This window comes from Aythya fuligula, chromosome 10, assembly GCF_009819795.1.
Source record: "Aythya fuligula isolate bAytFul2 chromosome 10, bAytFul2.pri, whole genome shotgun sequence".
Classification (NCBI taxonomy): Eukaryota; Metazoa; Chordata; class Aves; order Anseriformes; family Anatidae; genus Aythya; species Aythya fuligula.
In genome coordinates, this window is record NC_045568.1 from 21499623 (window position 1) to 21525815 (window position 26193).

The 26193-nt window shown below is 52.5% G+C and overlaps 1 protein-coding gene across 3 annotated transcripts in view; it reads right to left on the reverse strand.

The window, feature by feature from the left end:
* Nucleotides 1–5843: 5843 nt before the first annotated feature.
* The window catches only part of SRGAP3 (SLIT-ROBO Rho GTPase activating protein 3), a 97367-nt gene continuing 77017 nt past the window's right edge, over nucleotides 5844–26193 (reverse strand). Inside the window, exons 12-22 of one of the 3 annotated variants that reach the window (XM_032193930.1) lie at nucleotides 23340–23370; nucleotides 22596–22656; nucleotides 22094–22171; nucleotides 20828–20962; nucleotides 17407–17512; nucleotides 16922–17149; nucleotides 16169–16248; nucleotides 13062–13242; nucleotides 12548–12697; nucleotides 11844–12171; nucleotides 5844–9731 (exon numbers count right to left, since the gene is read on the reverse strand). In XM_032193930.1, coding sequence (XP_032049821.1) covers nucleotides 9315–9731; nucleotides 11844–12171; nucleotides 12548–12697; nucleotides 13062–13242; nucleotides 16169–16248; nucleotides 16922–17149; nucleotides 17407–17512; nucleotides 20828–20962; nucleotides 22094–22171; nucleotides 22596–22656; nucleotides 23340–23370 — 1795 coding nt within the window. In that variant the 3' untranslated portion in view covers nucleotides 5844–9314. Of the gene's footprint in view, nucleotides 9732–11843; nucleotides 12172–12547; nucleotides 12698–13061; nucleotides 13243–16168; nucleotides 16249–16921; nucleotides 17150–17406; nucleotides 17513–20827; nucleotides 20963–22093; nucleotides 22172–22595; nucleotides 22657–23339; nucleotides 23371–24828; nucleotides 24932–26193 lie in introns of all 3 variants that reach the window. The other 2 variants (XM_032193929.1, XM_032193931.1) reach the window with 2 other exon arrangements.

Genomic DNA, 26193 nt, shown 5'->3' on the forward strand with positions numbered 1-26193 from the left:
AGAAGTGCAGGCTGGGCAGCAGAGTGCATTAATCAGGTCAGTTCAGCGCTATTTGTAAACAAAGCAAGCTAATGGACTGTTGAATGTGAGATTTGTCCCCAAAAGACCTACGAACAACCTATAACTTCTTACAGGAAACAGCCATTTATGTAATTCCTGTGAACTTGTGTCACCGCGCTGCGGGAGGAGGGGGTGCATTAGTCATGCACTAGCAGATGTTTTGACTTATGTAAGGCTTTAAAAATAAATAAATAAATAAAATTTTACCTAAAAAAAAAAAGACTACGTCTCACCCTGGAGGCTCCCCGAGTGACGCCTGCCCTGGGTTATTTCAGTTGCCACGGAGCCTTGGGACTGTGGAGGAAACGGCTGGCGTGGGGCTCTGCTCCGTCACAGCTGTGCCACATCTCGGCGTGCGTGGCCTCGAGACAGCTCACACCTCGTCAGGTCTCATCCCAAGCCAGCTCACACCCCAGTGCAAAACGCTCAGAGAAACCCCAAGACAGAGCCTCTCCCCTCCTGACAGCCTGCTGCTGCCCCAAAAGCTGAGCGCTGTTTGCAAGCCCCAGTGCCTGTAAGCCACAGAGCAAACGCAGCGCTGCTGATCCTGTTAGCTCCGCTCCCGCTGCGGCTTCCCTCGTACCCTGCTGCTCCCAAGGCCTGGTGTCCCCACAAATTTAGCAGCCAGGTGGGTGCCCGGGTCAGAATTAGCAGTCACATGGGCGCCTGGCCTTTGGATGCTGACCACCTGCATTATTTAAAGGTCTGGAATAAGTTTTACTCCAGTGCTGGTGCTTCAATTCTAGGACACAAACTCCATGGCTTCAGTGGCCACTCCATAGCTTAAGCACTCCGAGCATGGGGCTCAGATTTCTGGGGAGGGAGGAGGTGTCTTTATGGCAGGCAGCAATGCTGTTTTACCTCCAACAGCTACCCTTACCTCGATGTGTGTTTAAATACTTCTGCAAATCCCATATCCTGTGCTTCGCTCCCAGTAAAAACTCAGAGCAGAAAGCTTGGACAGCTGCTGTCTTCCAGCTGGGTACCCAGTGAAGCGATTCCGCGTGCCATCAGCGCTGACGAGTCTTTCAGCCCTAGCCGCAATCATAAACACGCTCCCAACTCCACAGCTCTGCAGTATTTACAGAAGATGGATAACGCTGCAATCCCTAAAGCCTGCTAAAAACTGGTTTCCAATGTCTCCACAGAGAGTGAGCCTGTAGGGGTGTGTTAACAATATTTTTTCTTTTTTTTTTTTTTCCCCTCTTTTCTCATTTTAACCAAAGTGGGGAAAACTCTTACTTCTCCCTTGCAGCGGGGTGCACCCTGCAGAGCCCAGCTGAGGAGCAGATGAGTTCCCTGATGGAGCAGGGAAGCTCCGACCCAGCGGCCAGGCAGGCTGGAGGGCAGAGGGAAAGGAGGCAGCCTGGGGAGATGCCGTTCTGGTCACGCACCAGAGCGGGAGGGAGACGTTTGAAGAAAAATAAAGCAATTAAAACTCCAAAAAGAACGCGCTGAAACCCAGCACAAACCACAGCGGCGCGAGCTGGTGCCAGGTTTTCCCCACACCGAGTAGCTGTCTCCAGGCAAACCCAGGGCAGTTTGCTATCTGAAGAGCACACTGCCAGTTTCAAGAGTCAATCTCATCTGTCAGCTCCTTTCCCCTCTCCGCAGTGGGGTGAACGTGGGACCCCGGGGAATGTCCCCAGGCCGCATGGCACAGAGGACAGCCTCAGCCTCCACCCCGCGATGCCGAGGACTGCTGGGGGCCGCAGCGCTGCAAACAAAGCATGCTGCATGTGGAAGGATCAGGGAGAAACAGGCAAGTCCCCACCACAAGTAAAGGGGGTTCAAGTGACACAGATCCCTGCCGACACACAGCAAGCCACCTGGCAGCAAAGCCGGGCGGTGTGGGCAGGACACAGCACACCCCACCACGTCCCACCGCCCCGCAGGGGCTGCACAGCCACTGAGCGTGAACGCCCCCGGCACCGCGCTGCCCTGCGTGCAGCAGCCCCCCCCAGCAGCACCCACAGAGCTGTCCTGGGGCCACCCGGGCTCACGGCTGCGTCACCAGCAAGGCCACGTGGGGGGCAGGATGGGGTGCGTGGCCCTGTGCCACGAGCTCACTGCAGGCTCTGGACGTGGCACAGCACATTGCTCCGTTTTTGCTCTAAACGTAGATGGAAACTCTTTACCTCATTTGCTAAAAGCAGTTCGATGTCTTTAAACAGGAGGAAGAAAAATTAAAAATATTACTAATTTGGCTTATTTAATTCAGTCAGCAAGACTGAAAGCACTTGCTGCACTCTGAGTCCAGGTTCAAAGCATTAATCACTCTAATTTCCGCCAACATTTCTTCTCCATTTCACTTCTGTGTCATCTTTTCATTCATTATCTATGAGCATTACCACTGACAGGCTGCCCTTAGGTGCATCTTTAAAGCACATGCAGCGAATGATCATTGGCTCCACCTAAATATTGAATGATTGGATCCACCTAAATAAAAGCCAAATTACCCTCAGAGCATTTCTCGGCAATTAATTATCCAAAAGATCACTGGAGGAGGCCAAGGTTTCGTTCCAGTGCTTCAGCGCGGTCTCGTGGTGTAGCAGCGAAGGGAGGTGTGGTGCTGCTGAGGCTCCCCCCCTGCGAGCAGCAGCCGTGTCCGTGCCACGGGGATGTGACAGGGATGTCACCGGGATGTCCCACAGGGAGCAGCAGCCCTGGCAGCACAGCCACTGTGGACGTTTGCTGCCTTGCACCCCGGCAGCCACGGCACCGCCCCATCCACGCAGACCCCATTCATCCTCCTGCACACAACGTGCATACAGAACCAGAAGACGCTTCCTCCTCTGCAGCTCCTGCCCCCAGAGCTTTCCTGACCCTGGCTGCTGCAGCTCACCCTTCCTTCACAGCTCCGTTTCTGCCCCATCACTTTCGGCTTGCAAGTCTTGATCATACTAACGCCTGCAGGCCTGAGTCACCGCGCATGGCCCTGGACAAGCTGCCTCCCTCTGCTTTGGTGCCCGTAGGCTCTTTGGGCCCAGAGTAATCTCTTGTGATTATACACATTGCAATAATGGGAGCCACGGAATGGGTCTGCAACATGACGCAGATAAAAACGCCCATCTTTCAAAACCAGTTTTAATTCATTTGTGAAGTGCTTTGAAACATTTATCTGAAGCCTTGCCTCTCTCAGATAAAAGTGTCACCAGCTTCAGTCAAGAGACAGACTGAAGGATTTGTTCCCAAAAATACCATGATTTCTTCCTTAATGGTCCCCAGTGATTCAACCAACTTCAGGTCTTGAAATGCCATCTGAAAGCCATGCCCTGGTTTGCAGGTGATCGCCTCCCACCCATACAAACGCCCTTCCCTGTGCCTCCAGCACCCTTTCTGCTTTGTGAACTGCTGGGGGAGAAAAGAAGAAGGCAAAAAAGCTCACCAACAGCATACCTGCAGGAACAGCTCTGCTCCAGGGTCTGCTCTCTCCTGCTCAGCACGGTCAGGAAGCCAGGCAGTCACAGCACAGCCCATGCAGGCACTGCTGGCTGGGGACACGGCGATGCTGCAGTTTGGGGCACCAGGCTCCTGCCCCCCACGTTGAGCACAGCCCCACAGAGCCCCTCCAGGAGGCTCAGCTCCTTTCCCCACACACCCACACTTGCACATGGCCCTTTTCCAGACAGGACAGGAGCTGCCCTTGCTCAGGATGGAAGGCTGTGGGCTTGCACCACGCTCTGGAGGAGAGAGCAAAAACACGCAGGGTGCTGCCTGGCCTGGCGTTACATCCTGCTGCTTGGGCAGCTGCTCCCACCACCCAACGCGCTGCACAGAGCCGTCCTTTCTTCTGCTTTCACTCCCCTGCTTTAGCTTCACGTCCCACTGCAGAGCCCAACAGCCCACAGCACTTACACCAAGCCCATGCTCACCCCTCCCCAGCCCTCCCTTAACAACTTCCCTTCAAGAGCAGCAGCAGCTCTCTGCCCAGGAGTGCTGATGGATTTCAGGTGTTTCAGAAGGCCAGCCCAGGAGACGGCCCTGCCCCGGGGCCTGCTGGAGGCTGTGTTTTGGGAGCAGGAGCAGGATCTGGATCTGTGCTGGCTCCACGCACGGGCACTGCCAGCACCACCACAGCGCCCAGCCCGCGCCCGCTGCCACGGCCCCTCTGCTTCTCTCGGGGGGAGCATCCCGGGGAAGGGAGGGGGCCGCCAGCCACGTCCCCGTACTTCCCCTGACCTCAGCCACCGATCTTCAATAAATCTTGACCGGGGCTAATTTAATCTCCAGCCCGAGGCCGCGCTGCCACCTGCTGGGCGCGGGGCCGGCAGCGGCGGTGCCCGAGCTCAACCCCCGGGGATTTGGGGCCCGGAGCCGTGGGACGGGCAGCGCAGGGCCTCGGCTGTGTCCGTGCTGGGGGCAGCAGCCCCACGGCCAGAGGCCCACCGCCCGCGGCCCCTCACAGCGCCCCGGGTGCCCACCCCGCTCCAGCGGCTGCAGGACTCGGGAGCAAGTCCTGCTGTCCCCCTGTGCCCCTCCGGGGATAATTACTGCGCACGCAATCGGCTTTCGGAAGGAAAACAAGCCCCACTCCTCCAGTGCTTCGCTGCCAAAGCAATTCTCTCCATTTCAAGAGCAATACTAATCTCATACTCCTACACGAGCGAGCGCTAATGCGCTAAACTGCTTAGAGGGGCTTACGGAGTGAAGGGTTTGGGGAAAAGTAGGAGCAGCGCCAGGCAGTGCAGTCACAATCCCCCCAAAATACATCGGGGCGAGCAGGGGGAGGCACGGCTGATGCTGAGGGTGCTGCAGGGTTGTGCTGCGCGGCTGCCCCGTGCACAAAGCTGCTCGCAGGGGCAGGGGCAGCGGGGGGGGGGCTCCCTGCGCCCCGTGTGCTGCCAGAGCAGCCCCCGAACTCAGGGGGATGTCGGCGTCTGCGCCCAGCGCCCAGAGGCTGCTCGGGGCTCAGGCTTGAGCAGGACACGTTCTGCTGCACCATGGTCTTCAGCCTAAACTGCCATCGGTTCAGCGCCTTTTAATTAACAGGTTTATTTCATTGATCTTTCTCCATTTCTTTCCTTTCCCATCCCAGCCACACGAGCGTGGCAGGTTTCGAGCCAGCCCGCACCAGCTCCAGGTCTCGGGGGCGCGTGGCAGTGCCGGGGGGAGCGGGGGCTGGAGGTGAGCACCCAGGGCTGAGCTTGGCCTCACGGCATCCCCGGGGCCTCCCCTTCTCGCACCCCAATTCCTGCAGGGAATGTCAAGGCAAAGATTGGGTCAAGTAACTGGGAGTGTGCCCATTTTTTTATTATTTTTTTTTCCAAAATGCATTTTAAATAAAGAAATGAGAGCTCAGGAATGCGGGGTACATCTATACTGCTGAAAATCAGCAGAGGTCCTCCCACATCCATGGGAATGTGTGAATTTACACCCACGTGGAGTTTGCAGTGTTTTGTTTTTTTTTTTTAATTGGCCTACATCTCCTTCCCCGTGTATTTTCACCATATGTCCAGAGCTGAAAGGCAAGTGTCCATCTGCGCTCTCAGTGGTTCATCTAAACAAGCGCCCCACCGCCAGGTACATCACTGTCACCCCCAGCGGGCCTGCCTGCAGGACGGGCAGGGGAAGCAGCCGGGTGGCCACGGGGCCCCTGCCCAGCCCCAAGGCCCAGCTCCGAGCACGGGGCCGGGGAGGAGACGCAGAGCTCGGCAGAGCCACAGGTACCAGGCGGGGACACGCCACGGAGGGACGGGGACACGGCGCCAGCCACACGCGGCTTCCCGGGACGGCAGCGAGGCGGTGAACACTCTGAAACCACAACGGGTGTTTTTGAGAAAAGTTAAGCAGTTTTATTCAACAGGATGAGTCCACATCCGACCAGTGGCTCCATCTACATGGCATCATCAGCATACAGGACAGAGGACCCCATCAGACACTCTAGCTGAACGGCATCTCACCATACGTTACAGAGACAACACCCACGGGGAGGACGACGACCGGTAGGGAGGGCAGCCAACCAGCAGGGTCCTAAGGTTTCCTGGCACAACCAAAAAACCCCTCAGACTACGCAACCCAGCCACTCAGCAGCAGATCAGACTCGGGACACCTAGTGCCGCGCCATGAAAACCACAACACTGCTCGTTCAGTAACAGCCCAGGAGTTACAGAAGGGAGCTGTCGGGTGTACCTCAGCCCAAGGAAGGAACACGCGCTGCCGTCACCGCCCGGGACCGAGGTGTGCGCTGCTCGCCGAAGCCAGGCAGAGAGGAGAGGGGCCGGGGCACGACGGCCCTGCAGCGGCACCGGGGCCGAGCGCGGAGCTGCCTCGGGAGCAGCTCGGCGGGGGCAGCCGCAGTCCCGGGGGACCCCGGGGACCCCCAGGAGGGTGGCACCGGCTCTGCACAGCAGAGAAACGACCCCGTGAGCTGCCCTCCTCTTCCTCCTCGGGGCTTGCCCGGCGTCCCCTAACCGCTGCCAGGCTGCAAATTTTCACAGCTTGAGTGAACAGCTCTAGGAACTCTTAAAGCCTACAGTCTTTGAGCCTTTAAAGAGGTATCAAGGATCAGGATAAAGTCACTCATAAAACGTGAGTGGGTTCCAGTTATGATACTCCTACAATGTGTTTAAATTTTGTGCCAAGTTACAGAAAAATACATTTTTTTTCCCCTTAAATTTACAGTAGTTAAAACTACAATTGGAATACCGTATTAAAAAGGGGTAGTTTATTCTTCAACAAAATGTCTTGGTTTTTCTTTTCTTTAAAAAAAATTTAAAAGGATTTTAAAAGCAATCACCCACAGCACAACATAACTGTACAAAGGAAATCATGATGTGTACAGCTCCAAGTACATTAATTCCAAGCATTTGTTCTGGTGCTCAAAAAGGCACTTAAAGATAAGAAAACAATTGTATTAAAAACCCACAACAAAACAAAACAAAGGAAAACAAAAGGCAATAATTTAATAGAAAAACACTGGAATTTGTACCGTATCCTTAAAAGAAGGGAAGAAAAAAACAAACAATAAACATGGTTTTGCTATCAAGTCATCTTTGAAAGTATATAAAAAAACAGACGACTGGCAAAGTGAATGTTCTCCAAGAACTAAATGGAAAAAAGAAAAAAAAAAAAAGAAAGAAGTTACTGGCAACGAATACACAACTCTCGTGCCAAGTGGGTTTCTTCCCTCCCCTAAGAGCCCATTTGCTGGTTCATTGCTAGAACAGACTGTGTGAACATCTGCTGCCCATAATGACAGAGGCGTTGACCTCGGGGTTAGTCTAAGTTTAGGAAAGGGGGGGAAAAACTATGAAGAAAAATAAACATCAATATGAACTAATTGTGGTAATTACAAATGTCAACTATGTTAATAGACAAGTACGTAAACACCATTTCCCCTTATAGCATTATACTGAGGAACAATGACAGAACCACTACATACAGTACTTTTTCCCCCACACTGTACACCGAAAGGTTAGGTTTCTGGTTTTTTATTTCTTTAACATTACTTTTTACATTGATCTATCTACTAAGTGCAAAGATTTGGTGAGTGGCATTGGCTTTCATCTAATCTTACCCTATATTTTGTACAGCTTACATTTTAACAGTTACTTTCCAGCATTGAAGCGAGTACAGCGATACAGAAAGGGACCCGACCAGGCGAGGGGCCGGAGAGGCAGGCGTGGCAGGGACACATGCTCGTGCACCGCACACGGACAGCAGCAGCCTCCTGCCCGCGCCCAGGGCGGCCGTGGCTGAGAGCACAGCCCAGCATCACCCGCGGGCTCGGAGAGAGAGGAGAGGAGGTTGACGGGAGAAAAAAAGCGGTGGACGGGGGCAGATGGCCGCTGGGTGAGGCAGGAGGGCTTGCGGAGGGACAGACAGGAGCCGGATACTGGGAGGAGGGCGTGGACGTGAAGGAGCTGTTAGCGCAGATTTCTGTGCAGCTGAGACTCACGATGGCCGGTTTCACGCTGGGGTTGTGTGTGATCACGTGGAAGGGACCAAATTAAAGCACGGGTCGTTGCGTGGAAATCTGTACAAGAAGAAAGAAAACTGCAGGAGAAGCACAGAGTGTCTTGATTTCAGCATTACAGAGAGACTTGGTTATCAGACGAAATACCATGCAATCCCCAGCTCTTTCTGCATATTTTTTTTTCTCTGGGTTAAATGTTTAGAGGAAAAACAAAATGTAAATTATTTTGCATAAACTCAAACTGTTGTATTATATAGTACAGTACAGAAAGTGCAAAATATCGCCCCATCAGATCGGTTACGCATCTGATATGGTCAAATATGGCTCATGCTTTTCATGCAAGAAGACGCAATCTGAATCAAGACCCTCATGTACTGCTGTGCAACTTTAAATAAAGGAACGTTACTGTACCAAAGCCTCCTTGCCTGTTTAGTCCCATTTGTTGAGATATTCGTGAGTTAAAAAACAAAACAAAAAAAAAGTGTATGGGGAGAGTGAAATGAAGCGTCTCAGACCTGTATAAGTTACTCTATTTATGCTTTACCACAGCTTTGTCACCAGTCCTTGTTCATTTTGAAGTCTTCAAGAACATTGGAGTTCAGAGGCCCCCGCTCGCCCCCCAGCGCTGCTCCTCGCCCTGCAGAGCCTGGGGAGCGCCCGGTGCTGCTGGCCGGGCCCTCAGCTGCGCACGAAGGAGTCTCAGGACTCGGCTGGAGACGACATCCCGCCGGCCTGACGGACACTGCTGGCACTTCTGCATTTTCAACTCTTCTCCATAGGCCAAGTAGTGAATAAAACCCATTAACCCATTGTATCTTCCTTTTTTTTTTAAATGCCGAGAGGTGCAGGATGTAACCCCAGGATTGGCCTTGTATTGCTCGACACACAGTTGCGATGTATTTCCACGCACGCACACGCAAATAGCTTGGGAGGAGGGAGGGGGGAGAGAGAAAAAAAAACAAAACACAACCCAGCATTTCTAGCGAGGACGTTTCAGAGCCAGTTTCTGAGGTAAATCTACTTTTTTATAAAAAGTCACCCAGTTCTGTACACTTTTGTAATATATACTTCTACATAGGATGTGTATTCTCCAGTGACAACACGGAGACCCGCCGTCTCCTGCCGCAGGGCTGCAAGCGTGGGAGGTGTCTCCACATGGTGGGGGTGCGCACACACTCGTGCACACTCACACACACGCACACACACGTCTGTAGCACGTGCCACCAGCCGGGCGAGGCGAGGCGCTCGCTGCCCCCGCGGGGTTTGCTCGTGAGCCCGGTCCGAGCTGCGGGGTGGCCGCGCGAGGCCGGGCGGAGGCGCCGCCCCCGCTGCCCGCCTACATGGTGCCCGATTTATCCGCAGAGCTGCTGGGGAAGAGCTTCTCGGTGGGGGTGACGGCGGGGCTGCCCACCCCCGAGCTGCTGCTGCTGCTGGAGCGGTGCTGCACCACCGGGCGCACCGGCCGCATGGGCGGGGGCCGCAGCTGCGCCCCGGCCAGCCGGGCGGACAGGGCTGGCTTGAAGGTGGTCATCATCTCGGTGGTGGAGCTGCTGCTGCGCCGCATGGCCGCATCGGGGTCTCGGATCAGGATGGTGTGGAGGGGGCTGGCGGGCTCCGAGTTGGTGGCGCCCAGCGGGGGGTTCTTCATGGGCTCCAGCGTGTCCAGCACCACGTCGGGAGCCTGCTTGGCCGTGTTCTGCCGCTCCAGCTCCCGCAGCTCGTTCAGCGCCGTGCTCATGGTCTTCTCGATGTCCTGCAAGCACCACCGAGAAAGGGAGGTCAGCACCGCGGCCCACCCCGCAGAGATGCCCCCATCCTAGTGTCTGCGTGGCTGGGGGGGCTGACCGAGGATGGGGTCTCTCAGGCCTCTGGGCAGAGCAGGAGCTTGTGAAGAAGATTCGGAGCCCAAACTGGCAGCACAAAGGCTCCCACTGACTGAAGTCGATGGGAGTTTGGTCACCAGCTCCAGGAGGAGCAAACCCTGTGTGCTGTGAGTGCTGCTGTGGCACCAGCCCCCACACCCTGCCCACTGGGCCCTGCAGGAAACAGCCCCCCCCGAGGGGCACCTCCCAAACCACCGGGGCCGTGCTCCTGGGGCGCAGCATCCCTGGGTCTGCCCAAAGAGATCCGCCACAAAGGGAGCCCAGTTCAATGAAAAATGAAAAATTACAATGAAAAATGAAAAATGTCAATTTAAAGCAAATTGGGTAAAGTGCCTACAACTGTAGTGCTGATCTTTTCGTTCAGAAATAAAGAGGCCCTAATTTGCCTTCACCTATTTCAGCCTCAGCCGAATTAAGGCCACTTTAAGTCAGAGCCCATCTGCAAAGTGATTGAAGTCAACTGAATCGATCATTTAAAAAGTAACCCCAAGTCAACTCTGCTCACTGTCCTTGTGTAGACAAGCCCTTCATGTTTCTAATGGATACAGCATTCTTGGTAAGCCTCAGGTAATGTTCAGTAGAAGGAAATTAATTATCAAGTTAGCTCCAATTAATTATATTAAACTGTGCAGAAAATGAGTGGAAATAAACTCCCAGAGCCAAGCCCTAGGACTACCAAGCTCAGCGGTCCTACAGACTTCAAGGTAAATATTTATTTACATCAGCTGAGTGGGAATGCTTCCCACAGCTCTAAAACAAAACCAAACAAAACCAAGAAGTGAACAAAACGGGGCATTCGCCCGTTCCTCCGGAGGCACCCGCTGCCCCGCAGCTGGAAACGGGCCCTGGGCAGTCAGCAGCAGGGGCACCGCTGCAGGGCAGGAGGCCGCTGCCGTCCGCCGAGCCCCAGGGACCGGTGCTCACAGGTACCCTGCCCCAGCCCTGCCGTGGTGCCCCCGCCCGAACCCCCGCTTGGGATGTGCACTAGGCTACAACCAGAACTTTGTGACTTTGTTTGCACCAAGTGTAAGCTGTTGATGAACAGAGAAGCTGGGCAGCGTGCTGCAGAGCAAGCGAACAAGGAGCATGACTGGTGGAAAAGCAGACAGGACAGTGAAAGTTCTTTCTTTCTGCAATCATCATTAATTATCCCACTGAAAACAGCTGATTCTACACACAACAACCTGCCAAACCCCACACGAGCTCCTTCCGTGTGCTGGGCAGTGGTGTCCCCAGCAGCTGCCCTTCTCCACGTGGCCGTCACCGGCTGTCCCACCGCCGTCACCCCTGGCTGAGCGCGGCACGAAGCCAAGGCCTGGGAGATGCTGGAACCAGGGACTGTGCCCACGCCCCCCACACTGAGACACTGCAGAGTCCTGCGCTCTGCTCCGTGCAGGGACCACGCTCCCAGATGTTAATAGGTTTAGTGTGGCCTGGCTGAGGGCCCCAGCGAGCAGTGAGCAGAGGAGGCCTGCAGGCTATGCCGAGGTAACATGCATGGAACAAGCACCGGGGAACTGATGGCGAATGATGGTGATGAACAGCTGGGGGAACCCTACTGAGGTCCTGGCTCCCAACAGCCAGTAATGAACCTGAAACGTTTTCCTCCATGCACTGAGCGCCTACCAAATTCTGATTTGACAGATCTGTTTTTCCCCTTTGTGAAGTGCCTGAAGGAGATAATGCACTTCCCTCCCTGGGGGAGCCAGGGGCTGCCAGCGGTGGATCGAACATTGCTGTCTATCGTCTCGAAGCAACAAGGTTCGTGGGAAGAGGCAGTATCTCTTACTGGACACACCAGTACAGCTGGAAAAGCAGGAAGGCTGTTGGCTGCTCGTTTTTGTCTTTAAACCACCACAGCTGCAACAGCAGCACCACTCTGAAGTGCTCTGCGATGAGAGGGGCTCTGCAGCGTTCACCCAGTGAGTTTTGTTTTACCTCTTGGTCCCTGGGCACCGAGAGCCACTTCACAACCCTCTTACCTCAGCAAGCGCTTCTGCTTCTAGAGATTTCTGATCTCCGAGACTACTGTGTCTAGTCGATCCACAGGTCGATCTCAGCGGGTGGCCATCAGACAAGGCCTTCCTGTCTGGGAAATTGATGCTCCCTGCACTGCCGAATGTCGCCATTCTGCGCTTTTCGGGGCTCTCAATCCTGCCTCTGTTTAGAGGTATTTTGTGGGGGCTGCTAGGGCAGGCAGCTGCTCGAGGAGGAGTGTCTATGCCAGGACCCATCCCTCGGGGCGGGCTGTGGGTGTCCCCCCCGCTTCGACGGCGAGGGATAGCTGCGCCGTCAGACCTCAATCTCACTCTGCAAAGAATTCATCACAAGACTAGGTCACCGTCCGTCAGACAGAAGCATCTGGTTGCATGCTGCAAGACAATCTCTCAGCTCTGAAAAGGCAGATCAAACCGAACTCAAGCCCTTCAGCTCCAGAAGACTAAAGCAAGAGGTGAGACAGACATTTTAGCCAGTGCCAAGAAAGAGACAGCATCGACAGCATTGTACCTTTTTAGTTGTTAAGATCTACATTAGCAATCCACACGAAAACCCCTTCCATGCTCACATTATTCCACAGAACACAGTGGAGCTTTCCCTTGTCTGGCCCTGCACCACACACTGACTTGTCCCTGCACGTGACCATGACCACCTCTCTGTGTTCTCAGGAGAAAGAGAGTTTCCCTACCGGCCCATGACTCCGCCAAAGCCGTAGTCCACGATATGATCTGTCGGCGACTGGATGTCGTTCTTTGAGGAGGCTTTGTCATCCAGCAGAGGCCCGCTGCTCGCCTCGCTGTCTGCCTTCTGGCTCAGGCTGTCGGAGAAAGCATCGTCCCTGGGGAAAAGGAGAACCCCCTCAGGCTGGTGTGTGCAAAGGATCCTGAAACCTGCCTAGAGGCAGAGCAAGTGGTGAACAACGCCAGGTACGTGCACAGGCTAAGACCAATATTACATCTGCATCGAGCAGCTTTGAGCAGTCAGTGACAGACGGGGTCTAGGCACACCAAGTGCAGTATTTACTCTTTGTCTTTACCAGCTTGAACTACAAACAATCTACAGCCAATACGAGAACAGATACAGATTTCTCACTGAAGTCATTAAACCTGGGAAAATCTGGCCACCTGCTTAGGTAGCTAAAGACGGACCTTGGGTAGGTAGGAGATTTTGACATCCTGAGTCTACATACTGCCTTTACTCACATGTCTTGCACCACGATGTACTGGTGGGGTATGAGACCGTCCACACCGTTGTGCCTCCCTTCCCACCAGTCTTCTGAGGCCCGATGGTACAGGAGGAGTGAGGCCCCCTTCTTAAAGGACAGCTCTCGTGGAGATCGCCCGATGTAGTCAAACTTTGCTATGGCTTCAATCTGCTCCACTTCTGCAAAGGAGAGAAGCACAAGCAGGAAAGTTCAGTACAACCATCACGAGGGCACAATAAATCCTGGAAACAGCCACCTCACCTGAGCAGCTCTAATCCTGCTGCCCCAGCTTTCCAAAAACACCCTATGTGGAGTACAAACCACCTTATTTTTAGACTGATCAATTCCTTTTGTTCTTCCAGCCTTAGAATTTCTCTCAAACTCACAGACTTCCAGCAGCCACAAAAAGCTGCAGACCAGATGGGGAGCAGCTGAAATTTCTCTGTGTGCATATGGCATCCTCGACTGCATTCATATTTTCTTCCAACAAAGTAATTTCTTTGGTTACAGAATCCCATTATCTTCCAGATTGGGAACTTGTCAAGCCGTGTCAGATACAGCAATCAAAGCCCCACTTACCTTCTCTTCAATTCCCTCCCTTATCCTGGAGACAGTTTGGCCTGAATTATTGATGAATAACGAATCCCCTTTTGGGGATCCCCACAGAAACGATGACACCAGCTCTGGCCAGGCAGCTGCTCAGCACCACAAACTCATTCACATCTGCAGACCCTTCCCAGCTCTCTACCTCGCACTTTTTTCCGATTTAAGCTCTACCAAATGCCAAAATTTTACAAATTTGCAGGATTTACAAACTGGGAGCTCAGGGCCTAAATTTCAAGAGGGCCGAGGCAGGACTTCTCTTTAGGAGCTCGGTGAGCACGTGAGGAGCTCTGAGCCCCTGGCCCAGGGCGTCACAGCGGGAGCTGCTGGCGCACCCCAGCACGTGCCTGGTTTGTATTTAGCTGCCCACGGAGGGGCACAGCTCTTCTACAGATCTGTTTCCAGCTGGGAGCACTGAGCCCTAGAGAAACAGCTGCAGTGACTGACTGCGAGGCAGAAAGCATTTCTCTCTGGATGGGAAGGGAGAGATCTATGCTCACTTCCCATCCAAGGCTGAAGTAAAAAAGGAGGCTCCACCACCCAGCCAGCTCTAACAGCTAGGAGAGATAGCCTAACTTCATTGTCTGAGGTACCCGATTGTTTTTAACCCTCATGGGGACTTAATGAGGCTGTGACACCTGCTAGACAGAGCAAATTAGCCCAAGTTGCCTTAGATTTGCCATGCTCTCATTAAAAATAGGGAAGATTGATCTGTTACATCTGCCTCATTGCTGAGCCATGGGCTCAGTGTCAGGATGCACCCCTCTGCTCCGCTCAGCCACAAGGTCTGCAGAGGGGGAGCCATCGGAAAAGGACGTGGGAAGCACTGGGTCTGAACCATACCCTCTTCTCCGTCTGAGATCAGACAGGTTGCTTCAGCAGACAGGTTTTCCTCAGCTTAAAATACGAGTCTGCACCAATGCAAACCCCACAGTGCTCGGGACCGCCACCGCAGCACCAGTGCGGAATGCTCTCTCGAGGACACGTGGTGTTTCAGGGCCCTCCTGCTTTCAGGGCCCTGATAAGATATTGAGTTTCACAGCAGGGAGGGTGCACGAGGTGAGGAGAAGGAGGAATATGGAAATTCACAAAATAAAGCTCCTCTTCTCCACACTTGCACTACAGTTAATCACCCAGAAACTCCAATCAGAGCTATTAATGTGACCACCCAGGCATAAAATTGGCTAAACAGCAGCTTGCTCCCCCCCCTTCATCTTCTCATCCTCACGGCTCCCGTTTGTTCCTAGCATGCAAAAGCGTGGAGGGCCTTTTTTTTTTTTTTTGTGCCTTGAGCTGTCTGACCCCGTGTTAGCCAGCCAGCCCTCCTTCCACCCTGGTGAGCCTCAGGACAGCGCCAGAGTTTTGTCAAGGGCAGGGGGTGAGGGGACAGCAGGCACCAGGAGAGGCACACAGCGAGGTGTCCAGCTCCACGGCTCCCTTCCAAGCAGCAAGGCCCCACAATGAAAACACTACCATGTGGCTGCACGTTTGCTGTCCCTCCGCAGCACCAGCTCAGCTGCCCCCACCCTGTGCCGGAGCTGCAGGTGCCCCCAGGGCCCAGGCAGCCCCTCGCTTTCCTCTGCTTCGGGCACCGCGTTTTGTGACGAACGCACTTCTTGTCCGACACTGCCAGCGCTCCATTTCCATGCTCACCTTTGTGATCCACGTGAGCTTCCAAGCTTACCGAGAGCTATGAAGTGGCTCGTTTACACAGACGTGCGGGCAGGCACCAGCTTACAGGAAGCTGGGCAGGAGCCTTCTCCAGAGTGCTGTGGGACACCGGTACACCCAGCCGCAAAGGAGCACAGCTGGGAGCAACCAGCTCACAGCACGTCCTGCTCTGCCCTCCAGAGCCAGCTCCACAGGTCTGACACGAGCAAACATGAGCACACGGATACCAAAGGAAACAGAACTGACTGGGAACAAAACCAGGGTACAGCAATCTGAGTACAGGTTCTTTCTGTTTGTGCCAGGAAGATGGCTGTGTGAAAGGGTATGATCCACGGCCTGACAAAGTCAGCAGACTCCCTCTCTTGAACAGACTCTACGCGGGGCTGCTGAGCTGAAGGTCTGTTCCCACAAAGCATCCCAGGGCCTAGAGCAAGCAGAGTTGGTCCCCAGGCACAGGTAACACTCCTGGCTCTCCCCGGCTCTTCTGAGCCATTTCACATGGCCAGTCCTTACCAGCACACAGCATGTAAGGAAAGACGACAAGGAAAAGAAAAAAATCATACATGGTATTAATGGCATCTCACAGAACAGCTGCACAAAGCCAGCCCCTGTATCCTCCCACAGAGTCAGACTGCAGGGAAGGTCCACGCACATCCTGTGACAAAAACCTGTAAGTAATGTTGGTGTGCATAACCAAGCCCACAGGCATCATCCCCCACTAACACTGGGGGACGCCAGTCCAGTTTAATGCCATTTAGGGCACGGTGCTTCCCTGCATGCATAGCTCTTCCAACACGGACCCAGCTCTCTGCTGCTGCTGCCTGTGCTTACCGTCATCACTGGTGTGTGGCTCCGTGCCATTGTCATGGTCAACTTCATCAATTGTGCCTGGCTCGCTGTGGGGGCTGTCACTGAAATAAAATACACGGTGCTTTAAAGGAAAGAACGAGATTCTGTTCTCAATACAATTAGCAAAATTAAGTTGAGGGAAAATCTGGCCCCAAGGAGTTCTGCTTTTCATTTTTGTAGGACTGAGATACTCATTTTAAATCACAGCAGATCTCTGGACTTGCTTTGAGAACAGCAGACACTTGCACCACAACCTTCAGGCCCAGAACCTCATGTTCTGTTGCTTGTGCATCTTACTCATATTTGGCAGAACAAATCAGTGTAAATAAGAAGTCAAGTTTTCCACTCACTCATTCACAATGATTTTTAGCATTTTATACTCAACTCTTGCACACCTAATTTGTGATGTTTAACAGAAGTAGATGTAAAAAGGCATGCTGCTTCTGCAGAGAGAAAAATTCATCCCAGTGCTGTGATCAGCCTGGGCTCAGATGTCCTGAATATCAAGTCTGAGCTTCCTCAAGCCCTCTTCATAGTCCATCCTCTCAGGGACCCCCAGAACCCTTCTCCTATACTCATGTGAGCTGGAGTTAATTCTCTGTCTACAGGGAATCAAGGCAAAGCCCTGCATTTTGGCACAGCTTCACTCTTAATTTACATGGCAAGACACCACCAAGGAGGGGAGATGGCTTTGCTAAGTTCTGCAATGCATGAAGTTCTGCCCCCGCTCCTTACCAGTACTCCTCCCCTCCAGTCATGCACTTCTCGTAGACAGGTCCTTCCAGCTCCCTGTGGCTGGGGAAGATGCCCTCGTGGTTGATGATGATGGTTTTGATGACCTCATTGACATGGGCCTGGCAGGACACCGGATCCTGCCCGTCTGGAATGTGCATCAGAGTGGGCCCGAAGCAGATGGCCAGGTTGTAGGGATCCATCATGTTCTCATCGCTGTACTGTGACAAGCTGCAAAAACAAGTGTTAGGGAAGTGCAGTGCCCACCTTCCCTGGCAGCTCAGAAAAATCTCCCACCAAACTCCCCATTGCCCAAAAATCATCACTGAGTTGCACGTCCTCCCTGAACGCACTGCCACAGTCGGGCAAGGCTGAGGAAGAAGCAAAATACAATGCTCCAAAATGACTCATGCAACAAAGGAGGGGAAGCCCGAAAAAAGGCAGACACGAACAACTTAGTGAAAGAGCGTAAAAAGAAAGAGACTCACTGATTGAGGAAAGCAAAAAGGTATCTCATGACAACGATGACAGCCCGGGGCAGAGTGATGATGATCTGCTGAATCTGATGCACTCTCTCGGTGGGATTCTCAGTTTCTGGAACACACAGATAGAAAGCACATCTTGAAACCTTCCTAGGACCAGACAACACAGCAGCAGAGGGACTTGTTCCAGATCTTGTAGCCTACTATCCAAGGATAACAATAGTGCTTTTCCCAGTTTGATCCATGGGTTTGGCACTAACAGCAAGTAGAGAAGGAGGCATACCTATCTTCCACAGATGAATTCATACGTATAGTCAAGGTTTAGCTTACACAGCAAATAAAGACATGTCCACGGCTACATTTTTAAAACGCCTGCTTATACATTTAGTTAATTCCTCAACAACTACCCCATTTCTCAAAAGCTTCAGTCAAATATGGCACTGGAAAATTGTGCCCTGTTTGGTGTTCTAGTCCAGATTTTAAAATGAGGTTTTTATTAACTTTACTCCTTCGTGGGTTTACCCACCAGGTCCTCCTCAGCTCTTCTGCTTAAGTCTCCCACTGGCTTTAATAGAAATTTAATCCGAGCTGGCACTTGGAGATTCTCCTCTCCCCTCCACAGCAGCGCACAAAGCCCACAGCTGCTGAAGGAAAACAACTTCCTTCTGCTGGAAGGAGGCTGATGTTACGCTGCCTTGCTTTCAGTGCCAGACCCCTCGCTCAGAGCCCTCTGCACACCCCCAGCCTCGCAGGGAGCAGCCCAGCACACGCCCAGCCCCAGGGCCCGGCCCCACGTCCCAGCACAGGGGGCTCGGCGCTGCTGCTGCAGCTGCTGGCACCACACAGCCCCCAGGGCTACTTTTTTTTTTTGAAGCCCGTATCTGCTCAATATGCTGCCTAGATACTTAATCCTTCAGCTTCTATTTGACTCAAAGCAGGCAGGGCACCAAAGCTTTCCTGAGACCAGCCTCGGATGCGTGGAACAAACCACACCAGCGGAGAGCTGCTTGCTGCACTGTGCTGCTTCAAACTCTGACACTTGCTCATCAGAATAAAATTCCCTGACAACACGTAGCTGGGCTGCCGCTTCTTTGAAAATTCTGAACAAAATCTGGCTTCAGCTCAAAAATCTTTATAAAATTCCACGCTGGAAATCTTTTCCTTTTGAAGAATGCATTTATCCCCTGTAAATGCTTACTGGGCTCGCTATTTCTTCAGTTTGGTTTTACTTAAGAATACATTTGTTTAAAAAAAATCAAATAAACAAACACTGGATAAAAACTACAGCGATAGGTATCTGTTCTGAAACCCAGAGGAACAACTTGTCTTGAAGCACTTGCCTTTTTTCACTTAGCAAAATGCTTCGACTGGCTGTAATTCAGAGGAATTAATGGAGCAACCATCAATCACTTTACAACACAGGCACACCCCTGCGTGAACCTTTGCAAACCAAGTGCCTTTTCTGCCCATCCATTTCTCATGTGCATTTGAGGAATGTCTCCATGTAAACTCTCAGTCCCCCATCCAGTGAAAGGAAAAAAAACAGCCTTTCATTTGTCATCAGCAATGCCGGCTTCCCCGTCCCATAAAACCTCTCAGCTGAGTTTAACCTTCCCCCAGGAACCAAACGAAACAGAATCTCTTACAGCACGGACGGCCTTTCACTTAGCAGCTACTACACTAAGTGGATTGGGGTGACAGAGAATCAGAAGCAGTCGAGTTCAGGTTATCAGTGGGAACGTGGCACCTTAAAGCATTTTAAAACCATCCTTAATCTAAAGGTAGCAACAGCAGCAGGAAAAGAAAAGAAACATAAGAAAAGGAAGTGCTTTGTTAAAACAAATTTTAAAAAAGAAAAATAAATAAATAAATAAAGAGAATGGTAGGAGAAAATACTACCCAGAAAGTGAACTGATTATGTTTGCAATGAAAAGCTTCCAAGAGCTTAGCAAATTGTTCAGACGTTGAGTGGTGGAGGATGGCCCCAAAGCACAAGCCTATCTGTGAGCACAGATAGCCACATCGCTGAGGGCCGGGCACACCTCCTGGCACCAAAGGGGGCCCGTCCTCTCCCGCTGCAGACTGCACCCCCTCAGGCTCCACTCCCTGCTGCAGAGTCCCTCGGGTGTGCAGCCGGAGCCCCCTCGCCAGCCAGACTGAAACTCCTTGTCTGGGGCACGCGGCTAGCACAGAGCGAGCTTCCCTGGCTTTGCAGGTGTGCAGCACTGTTTTACACATCAAAAGTGAAAGGCAACAGCAAATTTCCTAAAGCTACTATATAAAACAACTGTTCCTGAAAAATAAAAGCACATTCTTCTCCTCCCGGAACAAGCTCATCCTTGCGTCATTCCCCTCCAGATATCATCTGTCTTTTTTGACGTTGCTCAGTCTCCAGCAATTCAGCACGGTGACATTAAAAGGGGGAGGGAGCACTGAAAGCCAAACGAAGGACTCGGCACGTGTTCACCAGCCACCTCCCCCCTCAAGCTACCCCCAGAACGGCACTCGAGCCCCCAGGCACCCCCAGCACATCTCTGGTAACATAAAGTCATCCTGCAGCCAAAGTGCACAACACCCTCTTCCATCATCTCTGAAGCATCGAATTCATTCTGCCTTCTTCCTTTGCCCTAGGGGAGCAATTTCCATGACTTGCCAATAAATAAATGTCACCACTACAAGGTTCTGAGAGAAATAAAGCCCAGCTGGGATGTTTGTTTCTTCAGTTGCAGAGAAATGAGTGGTGCTGGGAGCAGAATTCAGGACAGAACAAGAAGAAACCAGGCTCTCCCCTGAAATCAACCCCAGACATTTCACAGTAAAAAGCTCAACTTCCACCTCTGTTCACATCCCAAAGCAGTGTCTGTTTTTCCTTGGGACAGGAAAACCAAACAGCAAATACTCTGAGAACAGCTGACTGAGGGAGGCTGAAACCAATTGTGCAGACCTCACACCACAGAGAAGCTTTTTGAGTAGCCAATGGCTATTTCACCTCTTGTGTGTTTAGCAGAGGACCCTGAGCTACAGCAGCAGAGCCCAGCTGGATCCCAGCAAACACAGCTGCATGGCACGGGCTGGGAGCACAGGAACGTGTTGGACATGCAGAGGGACCTGTGCAGGAAGCTGCCCGCTATGTTCAAGCAAGAGACCAGCAAACGCGTGTACAGCCCACTGGCCTAAGGCTGAGGGTGACTCTTGGGTGATCTTCATGGTGCTAGGAAGACCTCAGAGGAGCCACAGCCAGATGGTTACCTCTCGCTCACCTTCACTGCTGCTCGTGCACATCCTTAGTGCTTTTTCCTCACAACTTCCATTGGAGCCCTACAGCCCTCCTCACAGCATATGCTGCAAAACACTGCTGTATTTGCCCCCTGTTTCTAGCTTTCCTTGTCCCACCTATTCTTCAAGAAGTCACATCACATATACTTACTTATAGTAGATATCAAATCTTGAAACCTTTCCTTAGGAAAGAGGGGGTTTTCCAGTCCTCGGAAATACAGCTTCAAGACTCCAGCCACTGAGTTAATGTCACGTTCGTTTTGATCATCAGCAAGGGGATCTTCACCTGCCCAGTTATAAATAAAAACAGTTTTTGCTTCCAGCTTTACCGTCAAGTTGGACTAACGCAGCAAGGGTTTTTCCTAATTCAGTAGAAAAACAAAATCAGTTCTATTTCACCATTTCCATCCCAGTGCATTTTCGCATTTAAGACAACAGCTCGGAGAGCTGAACAGATCTCAGTTACGGCAGGTGAGCCCGAGCAGACAGGCTTGCCTAGCGTGCCTCTGGAACAGACCGAAGAGTTCTGGATAGCGCTTTATCAACTTAAATCTAGAAACAGCTTTCAAAAGCTACGGGATTTGGAAACTGATTCCTCTAACTGGATGTGCAAATCCTCCAGTCTTTGGCAATCCCACCACTACCTTCTTCACTGGCCTGGCCACCTTCACTCTGACCCTTCCCAAGCTGCTCGAAGCTCAGCGCCACAGAGGCCGCTGCCCTCCTCTCTCCGACACCCATCTCACAGCCTCAGCTGTCCTCAGTGACAGCAGGATCACTCTGCTCCAACTTGCCAGCCTGACACCTCTGATGCTGTTTTCCCAACAGAACGATCAGGAGCTCTGTAACCCACACTGCCACCAGACACACGTGGCATTGCTGCTCCTTCTGTGCCAAACCACTGCAGGGAGGAGGCAAAACCCGCGCAACCCCCACGTGATGACTGTACTCCACCAGCTAGAGCACTGCATGCCATTATACCACATGAATATTGTCGGACCACTAAACATACACTCACAGAAATAATGTTCCCACCTTCTCTGATACCCTTGCTGTCCTTGGAACTGATGAAAGTTCCTTGAAAACAGATCCCCAACAAACTACGTTATGGCTCTCATCTGAGGCTGCCGTGCTGTTATGTAAAGGCTGGGGAAAGGATTTCTGCACCTCCCTGTTTCTGATGTTCTGCCCCTACGTGACTCTTTGCTATTGCTGGGGATACATTGCTAGGGTATCTAGAAGAAGAGAAAACCTCCTAGCTTCTCTTCACAGGAAGGCCTTTAGCACGGGATTTACACAACACGCAGTGCTCCAGGCCAGCACACCGACACCCCCAGGGCACTGTCTGCCCCCCAGAGCACAGGCAGGGGGGTCAGACCCGGCCATCCCAGCTGCACCACACACCCTGCCAACGCACCTCTTTCAAAGGAATTCTTGATGTCGTTGACTTCGACCTGGGAGCCAGGAACTCTAAAAATACCCTGCTGTTGAAGGCCTGGAAAAGAACAATTAGTGTGACAAGCTTTACCTAACTGCCATGCAGCACCTTCTGGAAAACAACAGCAGAAACTAGAAGTCGATGCTCTCAGAGAAAAGGGCTCCGAGAGCAAGAAGGGGACCGAGCAGGCTACCGAGAGGCAGTTCTGCTCATGCTCTCCAACCAAGGCCACCTGTATCAAAATGCCCAAAGAGCTCCCATTGGCCTGGGGCCTAAGCAAACAATTTAACCTGAATAAGTACTAACAAGACCTAAATATTTGTCAGTCGTGCAACGTTACATCACAGTTAATACCATTGTAATTATAATCTGAGCCCATGTAGCAGGGGCTGAGGGCATCTATTCTGCATTTCACTGCTAACTCCAGTACCTAATTACCTGCGCGGGACATTTCTCTGTTGATGCTCCTGCATTAACTTACCATACAAGTTGATGTAACGAATGCAGCTTTCTACTACGAGTGGAATAGCTTGTCCTGAATCCTTCAGGAAAGAGAAAAAAGTAAAAATTAAAAAATTTACTGGTGGATTAATAACATTGCACCGAAAAAGCATTAAAGATCGCAAAAACAGAGATTTGAAAAATCAGTGCCATTGAATTTAGTAAGAGAAAGAGGCAAGAGAAGGAGGCGTTACAAACATCAAGCCATCTAACTGCTCAATACACTGGGTGCGCTCAATTATTGACAAAAAAAAAAAAGCTTTCACTAACGTGTATGACAAAGACTTGCTCACTATCTGGTTGAGATAGGGGACTGATGCAACTGGATCACAGCTATTCCATTCCAAGCGTGTAATGCTGAGTCAAAATAAAACTTGCGCTGCACCTGTCTGATGAAATAAGCTTCCAGTAACAGAGCTTACAGCAGTATTTCTACCTGAAGAAAGAGCTATTGTCAGCAGATGCTGAAAAAAAAAACAACAAAACAAACACACCACAGTGTGTGAAATGAACTGCCTGCGCCTGAACCTACAGTGGGTTCTGGCTTTTCTTTCAAAGCTGCTTCCCGCACGGAAGGAGCCAAGGGGAACGTGAGCTGTGCCTGCCTTCCTAAGTGGATGTTTGTTTTCCTTAGGGGCTTTGTTTGGCTGTTTTTTCCAGTAGAGTACAGTTGCATCTCTCTGCTTAATTTGCTCCGTCTCACAGACGGGCCTCCAGTAAATACCTGATTTCTTGTTCGCGCATTCCTCCTTCCTCTGAGAACACAAAAAAGCAGCAGAGCGGGAAGAAAAGAAAAGATTAAGCAAGGATGAGTTCAGTTAGAGGTAAGTATCTGTTCCGGAGGCCATGAACGCTCAAATGCAATGGCAGCTTAGCAAAGTCCAACCCCAGCCGTCGGGCCGCCCGCCCTCCCTCCCTCCCCAGCCCCGTGGGCACCGCACTGCACCCAGCCCGGCCACCAGCGGCCCCTCGGATTTCCTCCCTGCCTGCACCACAACCAGCACCCAGCACGGGGGCTCCAGCAGCCGCCCAGCCCCGTGCCGGGCCCTGGGGCCGTGCCCCTCGCTGCTCCCGGAGCTGGCACAGGGCCCCCTGCACTGCAGCTAACTGCTGACACTGAGCAGGGCTCTGAGTGTGCTCTTTGAAAAATCGGTTCAAACATGGAAACACTGCAAGTGTTAAAGGGATTCCTGGCCTGTGTGCTACTCGTGACAGGGCACTGCTTACAAATACTGCTTTTAGGCTTATGGTTGCACTGGAAGAATAAACCAGAGCCAGGCAATGCCTACGAGTTTACCTAATCCAACGTTTTCCTACTGCTGCTTCCTACAGTATTGCCGTTAAAAATTCCTTCACAGCAGGCCTGAAACTGCACACCTGGACTGGCACTGCTTCCTGCAGAAATCCCTCCTGTAGCCAGATAGCAAAGTGCGAGAGGACCAGTGGGTAGGCAACTGGATGCATCCTTTGGGCCGAATCTCTTCATCCTGCTCCCCAAACCTCTCCTTTGGGGTAATTTCCTGGGACAAGCAGGGCCAAAAGCCCCTTTCACTGGGACCATGCTGTGATCAGCTGAATTCATCCCCACTTAGATACAGAAAATGTGCTGGTCAAGGTTTACCAGGGCTGTACAGTATCAGCGATGGCTTGGAGGGAACCACCCGACAGCCGTTCTGCTCCAGCACTGGAAGACAACCTTACACCTCCCTGACCACATGGGGCTGGAACCCAGCAAGTAACGGGCACATCCCTGGGAAATCCACCTGAAAAACGTGTTTAACCATCAGTGGTTTCCCAGCCTCAGCTCTACAGGACTGTCAGAAAGCATTTTTCTGCACCCTTCCACACCACCCTCTGTTCCTTGAGGGCCGGCCGGGTTCCTCTCGCTGTCTGAGCTTCTCCCGCTGCTGGCAGTGCCGAGGGGGCTCAGGGCAGAGGCTGCAGCTCTGCCCACCGCCCCGGGTCAGACCTCTGCCACCCCCGGGGGACCCCCAGCCTCCCCGTCCCGGTGTGGGTGTCCCGGGACAGGCCGGGTGAGGAGCCGCGGGCGGGGAGGAATCGTCAGGGGGGCAAAGCGCACGCTGGCCGCGCCGAGTGGGTGCAGGCGGAGCGGGGAGCCCCCGTCCGAGGAAGGAAGCAGTCAGCAGAGAGGACAGGAAAGCCACCATTACATTCACAGCGTTCATAAACTCTTACTGTCAGCCAGCGAGTACCTTAATGAACGTTTCCATATTGCCGTTAAAGAGTTTATGATTATAGACTGAGAGAGGCCTAGGTCTCCTCATTTTCTGTGGCTTAGGGGGAAGACATGGGGGCCTGGGAGAAAATGGAACAAAAGAAATCAACAAAACACCAACATAAATGCAATGAACGGGTGAGATCTCAATGGTTATGACTGAGAATAAAAAATAAACCAAACAGAAAATCCCCACTGCGAGGGCTCGGCACGGGCTCCAGGCACTCTGCGGCCGCTCCCCCTTCGGCTGACAGCCCGAGGAGCTCGGTGTCACCCTGGGGACGAGCCCTTTGCTCACCCCGAAACCCTGCCACGGCCCGGGGCAGGCAACCCTGGCGCTAACTAACGTTGGACCCCCTGCCAGGTGACCTTGCTTTCCAGCTCCCGAAGGCCAAGCTGAGCTCGGATGCGGTTGGAAGGCGCCTGAGCGTTCAGCGGAGCTAACGCGGAGTCAGCCCGGAGCAAAGTCAGAGCTGTTCAGTGCAAGCTGTGCGTACGTTCAAGTCAAGGTCAAGACTGCATTCGAGAATGCATTCGAATTAATCTCAATAAAATAAACATTTAGCAGCAACAAGCCGACCTGCCTGTTACTTTCCATCCCTCCAATCTCCCGGTGTTTGCCTGTCGGACGGGCGCTGCGCCCCGCTGCAGTCACACAGCACCCTGCTGCCCTGTCCTACGGGTGTGCTGAAGGCTCCTCGTCTCCAGTGACAAAGCAGTAAGCATGCCAGCAGCCTCAGCCTGAACGAATGACGGGGGGTCAGGAATTTTCTTCACGCAGAACTGGCTTCACTCAGGCCAGAGGATAACGGGGCTGCTCGAGGCAGCCGGCGGCACTGCCCTCGGCACCCCCAGCCCGCAGGCACAGCTCTCCCTCGCTGTGCCGGCTACCACAACCGCTGCTCCTGTTTGAGCTAGTGCATGGCACAACATTTGAGAAGTAAGATGAAGGCGTTGGTGCTCAGCAGGATTTTTAACACCTGCCTTCTATTTCTACCATGTCAGCACTCTGTCAGCCTTAAAAAGCACAACGAGCAGTTACAGCGCTCAGCTGCTTCCTCGATGTATCCCACACAAACCAGTCGGGCCTTGGAAAACCCTGGGACAATCCCACTTATTCCTAAACGGACCCCGTTCTGCTCATAGATTGTCCGAAAGAGGTCAGTGGGAAAACCTCTGTAACTAACTTGTCTGGGAGACATTCCCAGGAATGTGAGTGGTCTTTAGTCCCCCTGGCATGAAGTTGCCAGGGATCCAGGACACAAGCAAAACTGCGAGCCCAGACAACACCCAAGAGCAAACCCACCCACACTTGTGCAGGAACAACGGCAGGCACCCACAT